Source organism: Gadus chalcogrammus, chromosome 7, assembly GCF_026213295.1.
Source record: "Gadus chalcogrammus isolate NIFS_2021 chromosome 7, NIFS_Gcha_1.0, whole genome shotgun sequence".
Taxonomy (NCBI): Eukaryota; Metazoa; Chordata; class Actinopteri; order Gadiformes; family Gadidae; genus Gadus; species Gadus chalcogrammus.
This window is the reverse complement of record NC_079418.1, coordinates 12,371,539-12,381,538: the sequence shown is the minus strand read 5'-3', so window position 1 is coordinate 12,381,538 and position 10,000 is coordinate 12,371,539. Positions and strand designations below refer to the sequence as shown.

General features: G+C 47.5%; 1 protein-coding gene across 1 annotated transcript in view; it reads right to left on the bottom strand.

Annotated features, from left to right (window-relative positions):
- The window catches only part of stk32a (serine/threonine kinase 32A), a 21,286-nt gene extending 12,351 nt beyond the window's left edge, over window positions 1-8,935 (bottom strand). Inside the window, exons 1-4 of the mRNA XM_056594758.1 lie at window positions 8,888-8,935; window positions 8,331-8,447; window positions 6,620-6,745; window positions 2,320-2,448 (exon numbers count right to left, since the gene is read on the bottom strand). Coding sequence (XP_056450733.1) covers window positions 2,320-2,448; window positions 6,620-6,745; window positions 8,331-8,447; window positions 8,888-8,935 — 420 coding nt within the window. The remainder of the gene's footprint in view (window positions 1-2,319; window positions 2,449-6,619; window positions 6,746-8,330; window positions 8,448-8,887) is intronic.
- Window positions 8,936-10,000: the final 1,065 nt, after the last annotated feature.

Here is a 10,000-nt window from a genome sequence, read left to right as displayed (position 1 = left end):
AAAGACTGAGACCGACGAGAAGTAGCTGAGTGATTGATTCAGCTTTCTTTCTCTTCCCAGTGAGCCCCACAGTCCACACTGAGGCCGTTTATATTCAGCTGACACAGAGAGAGAGAGAGAGAGAGAGAGAGAGAGAGAGAGAGAGAGAGAGAGAGAGAGAGAGAGAGAGAGAGAGAGAGAGAGAGAGAGAGAGAGAGAGAGAGAGGGAGAGAGAGAGAGAGAGAGAGAGAGAGAGAGAGAGAGACCGAGAGAGAGAGAGAGAGAGAGAGAGACAGAGAGACAGAGAGACAGAGAGGGCGAATGGGGCTCTTGAATGTGTCCCTGACCTCCATTAAAGCATTCTGGATATGTTTCTGAGATAAGAAGAAATGAAGGTCACAGCAGGCTGCCTCTGGCCTGCTGTGAGTTCTCCGTTGAGCAGGCTAACAAGTCAGCATTGCAGCAATAAGAGAAAGACAGGGCTTGTGCTTTAGTTATTATTATTTTCCAACATGCTATGTGTCTACAAATAGCAAAGACTCTAACCCTTCAGAGAGTCTTGGTGAAGTTGTGATTGAATAGTGTCGACCAGATATGGCAGGTGTTAAGTTAACTGAAGTTATGTCATAAAGAAACATATTATTCAGGTGCTTTTTGTTAAGGAAACATCAATATGATTAATAATTCTTTTCATTTATATACTCACGTCCAAATCAATTGAAAATTGAGTTTGTGTGTGAATGAGGGGGGGGTGGCTGGGTTGGTGGGAGGGGGTACGACACCTCATCCACTACCAGTGCACCTTAGCACCCACCTGGGTGATACACGGCTCTCAGTGTGAGCCAAAACACTCGCCACTCTCAGGCCCTCAAAGGGGAGAGCAGAGGGACAACGCTATCTCATCACAGGGCAGGGGATGATAAGAGGGCCCTGGGGGGAACGAGAGCAGGGCTGGGAATCAGGCCAGCGTCCCGGGGCTAGCACCACTAGCCCCGGGACACGTGCCACGGGATCTTCAGTCCTCAAGGTCCTCCGTTCAACGCCTCCCTTTAAAGAAGGTGCCCCTCGACAAGGACAGAGTGACCCCCGGGCGGCATGTGGCTCAGGAGGTGGAGCGGGTTGGCTGGTAACCGGAAGGTTGCTAGTTCAAACCTGGCTCCTCCTAGCCGAGTGTCGAGGTGTCCCTGAGCAAGGGGCCTCACCCTGACTGCTCCTGAACCAGCTGGCTGTCGCCCTGCCTGGTTGACTCCGCCGTGGGTGTTTGAATGTGTGCATGAATAGGTGAATGTGAGGCAATATTGTAAAGCACTTTTGGGTTGCCTCTGGTAAGAAAAGAGCTGCATACAGTGGCGGTTTTACAATGAATTGCACCCCAGGCGAGGCACTAACAGCCATGCTTTATTATAACAATATAAGTGAAAGAGAAACGTACATTTCTCAATTGCAAGAAATTTGAGGGGTGAGTGTATGCCTAATGCTCTATACCAAAAAAAAAAGTTTGTAAATCATTGCTCCGAGTCTCTTTAATGTGATTGTCACACTATCTATAGTTTCTGTAGGCTTTCAGACTATTTTTGGTCTGTTGACGTCAAATTTTGGATGATGGTGTGCTGCAAATTCTAGCTAGAGTTTAACGTCTCACGCAATGTTGGGGCAGGGCAGCTCAGCGATCGCGTTCCTCCGTGTGTTTATCGCCTAACCCTAAAGGCTTCAATAAGGACATCAATCAGCGCTGACCGTTCCCCCCCTTGTCCGTTCCATCTGGGAAGACGCAGAGGTGAACTGTCCTCCACCGCGCCCCTCTCCCCTTCCCCCTTCTCACACAGCCTCTGTGCACGGCACCTTCTCAGCAAGCAGGGGCGCCTGCAGCCGGAGGGGGGGGGCAATATGCCATTTCCCCACCCGGTGATATGATAGATCATAGAAAACTGCTTCGCACCAGGTGTCATCTTATAATGCCACCCCCGGGCGGCTGCCCGCTTCGCCCATGCCTATAACCGCCACTGGCTGCGTAAATGCAGTCTATGTTACAAGTGGCCTTCGTCCCCGGGGCGTTGGGGATACCAGGCCTACGTCAGGCCGGATGGAGGACAGCCAGTACCAGGCCCAACAACGACCTCTTCCAGCACCCCTCTCGTGCCCAGGGATGGTCTCACCCAGGGATGGACCATCCCTGCCCTACTTGGCTCACAGAGAAAAGCAGCAGTGCAGGGCAAGCGGCCATGTTGCTGCCGGACCAGGCTGAGGCAACGACCGGGGGGAACACAAACAGATGTGGGGTGGTGTGTGTGTAGCAACAACGCAGGGCCGTACGGCCCCCCTGTTGGCGGGAGGGGTTACCTGCGGGGAGCCGTCGGAGCCCTGGTCTTTGGTCTTCTTGGCGAGCCGCTTCTTCTTCTTGTGCAATGGTTTGGACTCAAGGATCATCTCCTCCAGCTCAAAGGTCGGGTCGCAGTTCAGCCTCCTCCGCTGTGGACGGAGAGGAGAAGACGGGAGGAGCTTGAGTCCGTCGGTCTATCTGTCTATCTTTTGGTCTGTCAGGTTCGTCCGGTGTGTCCGACATGTCTGCCCGTCTGTGTGTGTGTGTGTGTGTGTGTGTGTGTGTGTGTGTGTGTGTGTGTGTGTTTGTGTGTGTGTGTGTGTGTGTGTGTGTGTGTGTGTGTGTGTGTGTGTGTGTGACTGTCAAACAGGTATTTGGCCGCATGAGTGTCTCTATCCAACTCTACCTCACCTATTTTCTGCAATTTAAAACAAACCAGAGCAAAATGAGGTCCAAAATTCCCTGTGCTGCCATCAATCAGCCAATACTGCAAAGTCACTGTCGCGAAACACACACACACACAAACACACACACACACACACACACACACACACACACACACACACACACACACACACACACACACACACACACACACACACACACGAAAACTGTTTTTAAATGATGAGGCAACATATTGCGCTCTGTGTCCGGACGTTAACGGCCCATGCCCTTGGCATATAATTAGATAGAGAGAAGAAAAACTGTCCCATTTCCTATCGATTCCCCGTGTGCACTTCCTTCAGCAGGGAGGAGCCGCCGGTTGGCAGAGAGAGGAAATCAAACTGCAGGCTGTTAGAGGCCTTCCAGCTGTCTGTTCACTTCAGGGCCCGCAACACTCTACTGTTCAGGATTATTAGGGTGACAGTAGCTCAGGAGGTAGAGCGGCTTAACTGGTAACCGTAATGTTGCTGGTTCGATCACTGGCTCCTCCTAGCTGAGTCTCGACTGCTCCTGACCAGCTTACTGTCGCCCTGTGTGGTTGACTCCGCCGTCGCTGTGTGAATGAATGTTTGTAAGAAGCTTTGGATAAAAGTGCCAGCAATATCCCCTAAATGTAAATGAGGGTCAGGGTCTTGGACCTGAACATGTCCACTGATTGAATTGATTCATTTTGGGTGTGCATATGTGTTATTGCATGCATGAGCTGTATGTGACACATGACGTCAATAATTAAATTGCCTTCTCATTGTGTTCACATAACTTCCGACTTTGGCCAACAGGGGGCATTGATTGTGCTACCTATGATGAATTGTGCAAACATGGGAGAAGTTTGATTTAAGATGAGTTGGAGTCAAAATAAGCTAAATGGTCAAAGTTAAAATTATATAATTCAAAGGTAGGGGGGGGGGAAACATATTTTCTTTTTTTTGGGCGCAGTGGGATGAGCTTTTCAGAATCACTGAATGTTTGATGAGCCATCTGCTCTGGTTCCACCTGAACAGACCTTGCAAAGCTCTTCACTCTATAAACTACGTGTTGGACGGAAATAATCGCTAGGCTGTGATGTACAGTCCGTTTTGACATTGAACAAAACAATAAGAAAGGACTTATGCAAATACAAAACTATTATACTATTACCATATCCTATCCTACCGTATGCTATCCTATTACATAACCGTACTGTACTGCTTTATCCAACGTTATGCTACTTTCCTGTGCTTTTAGCTGTGACAAAAGCTGACTGTCTAGGAATTATTTTATGCTATGTTATGCTATGTTAAATCATGCTATGCTTCATTAGGTTATCTTATGCCACTCTACGCTATGTTATGCTATGCTATACTATATCATGCCATGCTACACTATATATTATGCTATGTCATAATATGCTATTTTATAGCCAACTGTGCTTTGCTATGCTATATTATGCTGTGCTATACTATATTAAAGAGCCCATGCCATTAAAATCACATTTTTCCTGTTGTTTGTTAAATAACATAGGTCTGAATAAGTTTGTGAGCTGTGGTAAGTTTGAAATCTATGCAGTTTGTCTGCTGAATGCAATAGGCAATGAAAGGAAAAAGGCAGAAGAAATGAGCCAATCTGGATAAGGTGACACTGTGACGTAGCGTTGTCAAACTATTATTCATGGCCCTGCCCACTTGGTTGGTTCGTAACCACCCACAAGAATTCTGAAGGAGTCGTGATTGAGCTAGTGCTAAATGCTAATACGTGTATGGTAGTTGCTTAGTTCGTAGTAACAGGCTAGTTACAGAATTTTGAATGCAATGGCAGAACGACATTGAAGTACATGAACTGCGACATGCTGCCTGCCGCCGGTTGCCGCGGCGCGAGGCACCACCGCCGCGAAGCACCACCGCCCGGTAGCGGGCAGCCGGGCGGTGGTGCCTTGCGCCGGCAGCAGGCAGCAGGCAGCGCGCGGTTCTGTCTACTACAGATTGATGTGGAAGTGGAAGAACCAGAGACGTCGGAGAACCCGACGAAGTCCTTTGTGATTCATTATATCGTCTGGACGTGCACACAGCTTTTGGCCGTGATAATATGTATTCTTTGATATAGATATCTATGTATTATATGATATTATTTAGATATAGAGCTCCAGGACTGTAACGCAAGTGTTGTACACTTCCTTGTTATTTGGATAACCGTTCTGCTGTTGGTGTGATGGCATAACACGTCGGACTCTCGTCTATGGTATTTCTACAACTAGACCCGTAGTGGGGGTTATCTCAGCCATGGTTGAGAATGAATTGGGGGAAAGGAACTTTGGCTTTGACTCCCTGAAGTCATGAACCACGACATGGAGGAGAAAGGGATTGTTGACCGCGGTCGTCTCCCGCCGGAGCCTCGCTGCCGATGGACCACCGCCTCGGCTTCAGGATGCGGTGATTAGCGCTGACCGCTGCCGAGGCGGCGGGAAGCAGGGCTCAAGCGGGATACATTCGCGGCCAACAATCCCTTTCTCCTCCATGTCGTGGTTCATGTAGCCTACTTCAGGGAGTCAAAGCCAAAGTTCCTTTCCCCCAATTCATTCTCAACCATGGCTGAGATAACCCCCAATACGAGTCTCGTTGTAGAAATACCAGAGACGAGAGTCCGACGAGTTATGCCATAACACCAACAGCAGAACGGTTATCCAAATAACAAGGAAGTGTACAACACTTGCGTTGCGTTACAGACCTGGAGCTCTGCTCTATATCTAAATAATATCATATAATACATAGATATCTATATCAAATAATACATCACGGCCAAAAGCTGTGTGCGCATCCAGACGATATAATGAATCACAAAGGACTTCGTCGGGTTCTCCGACGTCTCTGGTTCTTCCACTTCCACATCAATCTGAAGTAGACGCGGTCGTTTGAGATTCATAATAACCTATCGTCTGGAGGCTCACACAGCTTTTGGCCGTGATAATATATATTATATATTATATGATATAGATATCTATGTATAATATGGGTTTCTAAGAGCCATTGCGATACATCCACCGTAAACAGAGCGCATGGTACCGTGGCTACAAGCTGCTCAGGGCCAGGTGATAATATTATATATTATATGATATAGATATCTATGTATAATATGGGTTTCTACGAGCCATTGCGATACATCCACCGTAAACAGAGCGCATGGTACTGTCAGTGGCTACAAGCTGCTCAGGGCCACACCCCCACCCCCCTCCTTGACCTGCCTTGACACGCCCACCGTATACAGAGCGCATGGTAGTGGCTACAAGCTGCTCAGGGCCACACCCCCACCCCCCTCCTTGACCTGCCTCGACACGCCCACCGAAACAGCGCGTTTGGGGGAAGCTCAATGTGTGACTGTTTCGGAGTGACTGTAACTCTGCACCACAGCTGAATTTCGGGGACGTCTTTGAATACTGTGTTTGTGGCCCACTAATACCTATATTAAAGCATCATAAAATAGAATGGCATGGGATCTTTAAGTTATGCTATATTATGCTATGCTATACTATATTAAGCTATGCTATATTATGCTGTGCTATACTATATTAAGTTATGCTATATTATGCTATGCTATACTATATTAAGTTATGCTATATTGTGCTATGCTTTACTATATTAAGCTATGCTATATTATGCTATGCTATATTAAGCTATGCTATATTTTGCTATGCTATACTATATTAAGTTATGCTATATTGTGCTATGCTTTACTATAGTAAGATATGCTATATTATGCTATAGGCTACTATATTAAGTTGTGCTATATTGTGCTATGCTTTACTATATTAAGCTATGCTATATTATGCTATTGTTTTTCTATCCGTATGGATAGCTGGACTGATCATGGCTGGGCCTTCGGGGGTGCGGAGCCACTGTTCCTCACGTTGGGAATGAAGCCTGGAGGCAGCTGTTTGCTGAGCACAGCGTCCCAGTTGACGTCCGACATGTAGTCCAGGTCCTGCAGCTCTGCCAGGCAGGAGATGCGCTGCTCCACGTCTATGCACACCAACTGCGGGTGGGGGGGAACGGAAAACAAGGTGTGTTAACATGAACACGGTACAGGACGCGTGCCAGTGCGGGGGAGAGGGGGGAGGAGTAGTGGTGTAAGGAAGGAGAAGGGGTCAGGGCCAGGAGAATAACCTGGTGAGAGTAGGAGCAGACCGGTCGTCTGCTTATGGTCTGTGGTAGTGCTGGTGTATCTCTCTCCTGCTCTTACTCTGTCTCACAGACACACACACAGACACACACACACACACACACACACACACACACACACACACACACACACACACACACACACACACACACACACACACACGCACGCACACACACACACACACACACACACACGCACGCAAGCACGCACACACACACACATTCAGACACATGTATACACACACGCACACAGGCACACACACACACAAACAGACACAAGCACACACACATGCCTGCACGCACACAGCACACACACACATACTTCCTCTCGACGTCCTCTCCCTCTCCCAGACGTCCCCTCCCTCTCCCAGACGTCCTCTCCCTCTCCCAGACGTCCTCTCCCTCTCCCAGACGTCCTCTCCCTCTCCCAGACGTCCTCTCCCTTCTTTTCTCTCTCTCTCTCTCTCTCTCTCTTTCTCTCTTTGTTTCTCCCTCTCTCTCTCTCTCTCTCTCTCTCTTTCTCTCTTTGTTTCTCTCTCTCTCTACGTCCTTCTGTCTATCTCTCCGTCTGTCTTTCCTTTCTCCCTCTCCTTCTCTCTGCTAGCCCACGCTCTCTCCAGTACGCCGTCGGCATGCCGATCAGAGGGAGGAGGAGGCGGTGCTGGCTGGCGCGCAGCACGGAGCAATGCAACAGTTTGACTGCAGTGGAAGTGTGCCAGGACCAGAGCTACTGCTCCACCGTTCAGCCCGCCTTCCAGCCAGAGGAGGAGTCTCCCTCTCTGCCACGACACCGGAGAGACCGCCACAAAGACGGGATTATATCATCTCATCATCGATTACGCATCCTGTTTTAATTATAAGCTAAACTCAGTGGCTCTGTTGGGTGCCAAGACAATTGTTCAGGAAAAAGAATAGTTTTCCACTTACTATTACATTTTTGGAATCGGAGTTGACTGATAACAAATGAGCCAGAGCCTGATTCTTCTTAGTAATAGGTTTAAATGAAAATCTGTATTAATCATCCTGCTATCTTCAGTCATTTTTGGTCATCTGGCCATACCAGAATCCTGATCCATGCGTCCATTCATACACGTCCTAATGGGCCTGAATCCCTATTGTCCACAGAGAGAGGCTGTGTTGAGAGTAGTTTACAGGCAAACGCTGACCACCCATTGACATTTAGGGCGAGGGGCTGCTGTGGGTGTGGGAGAGAACTCGACGTGCATCCTTAACTGCAATTTTTACAATGTTCTTGGATCGATATGTTAACTGAGTGGCATTAAGATGCATCGTCCATAGCGCGTCATCACTCTTGATGTTGGATGATCGCAGATCACCGATCACATGACATGTGTCACAGTTAGACATTTTTTTTCCGTATGTACAGAATACAAAAAACAGAATAAATATATGTACAAAATAATTTATAATATATCTACCTTTCTCAGAAGAGACTTAATCTCCAGAGACCAGGCGAGGGGGTAGGTGGGATGCACCTTATGGAAGGTCTGAAGGATCTCATTGGCTGGCGTGCTGGACCTCATTATAAAGGGCCTCTGGAGAGGGAGCGAGAGAGAGAGAGAGACAGAGAGAGGGAGAGAGAGAGAGAGAGAGAGAGAGAGAGAGAGAGAGAGAGAGAGAGAGAGAGAGAGGGGGGGGGAGAGGGAGAGAGAGAGAGAGACAGAGAGAGAGAGAGGGGGGGAGAGGGAGACACATAAATACGATCAAACCTAAGATCTAACCCTATGTGTCCTTGCCCTACATGTTGCGCCACAGCCCATCTCAACCGGGATGTGACCCGCTTTAGACTGCAGTCTCCATGGGCAACAATGAAAGTTAGATCGAGTGGACATAATGGTTTTATAAAGTGTTATTCATGTGTCCTAGAAAGGCGTTCCAGAATCGCCCTTTTCCCTGTGTCACTACTGGCTCCAGCCCCCACCTGCAGCACAGTTCACCGCTGCGTGTAACAGGTGTGTGTGTGTGTGTGTCCCACTCCATGTGGGTTCTGCATGGCGCCAGACTGCTGTCCTCTGGACGTCATTGTATTGCGCTGCTGGCTGAGCATAACAGAGAGCTTTACGGAAAAGATTTAGGAAAGTGGGTTTGTGATTTGGGCTGGGAAATTAGCTGGTCTATTTAAATATATTCAGTTCAGTTAAATTCAATTCAATTCAATTCAATACATTTAGTTCAATTTAATTTAATTCAATTTAAAACAATTAATAATGATCCGATTTCATTCAACTCAAACTCTGTCAATGACTTTGGTGCTTTGAGGCAAACGAATATTGTATCTCTGCTAACTAAACGGAAGGAGAGATGTGAAATGGCTGCCATGCGCACAGGGTGTGAGCCAGAGACGTATTGGGCCAGAGTAACAGGGACAGCGTGTGGCGGAGAGGAGGGTGGTGGGGAGAGGGGCTGTGAGGGGGGGGTGACAAGCTGTGACACATAGCCAGATATTTTTCAAAATTGCGGCACAAGGATTTAGGCAACAAAAAAAGAAGAAGCTGTTTGCAAGACAAGGTGATTTTTTTGTACTTGTGGCCTTGATTTCACTTTTCTTTTGGTCATCTTTAACTTTTGTAGTAAAGCCGAAAAAAAATCACATTATTTTTGTATTTTATTGGTGGTGGAGTGGCCTCTAAATGACGACGCTGACCAGTGGATTAAATTCCTGGGATCACAGTACTCCGGGTAGACCAATGGAGGAGCTTACATTCAGCGATGCCTGGGATCTCTCAGTTAAGGAATAAAAACAGTTGAGGTAGCATTAATTCTGCTTTTGCACGCAAAAAAAACGATAATAACGGTTTGAATACCATGTCATATCTAGTCTGTGTATCTGCGTTAGCAAAGTCTGGCTTCTACTTCTGCCACTTGGGTGTCTGAGTCCTATTCTAGGACTGTGATGTAGAAGTTGGATCTATAATTGATGGATAATGTTCTGCAAAGAGCACTTCATGCTAGTTCATGCTAAGCTGTGTGTGTCTGTGTGTGAGCGTGTGTTTGTGATAGCTGTGTGTGCGTGCCAGTGTTTATGTGAATGTGTGTGTGTGTGTGTGTATGTGTTTGCACCTCTGTGTGTGTATATATATGTGATTGT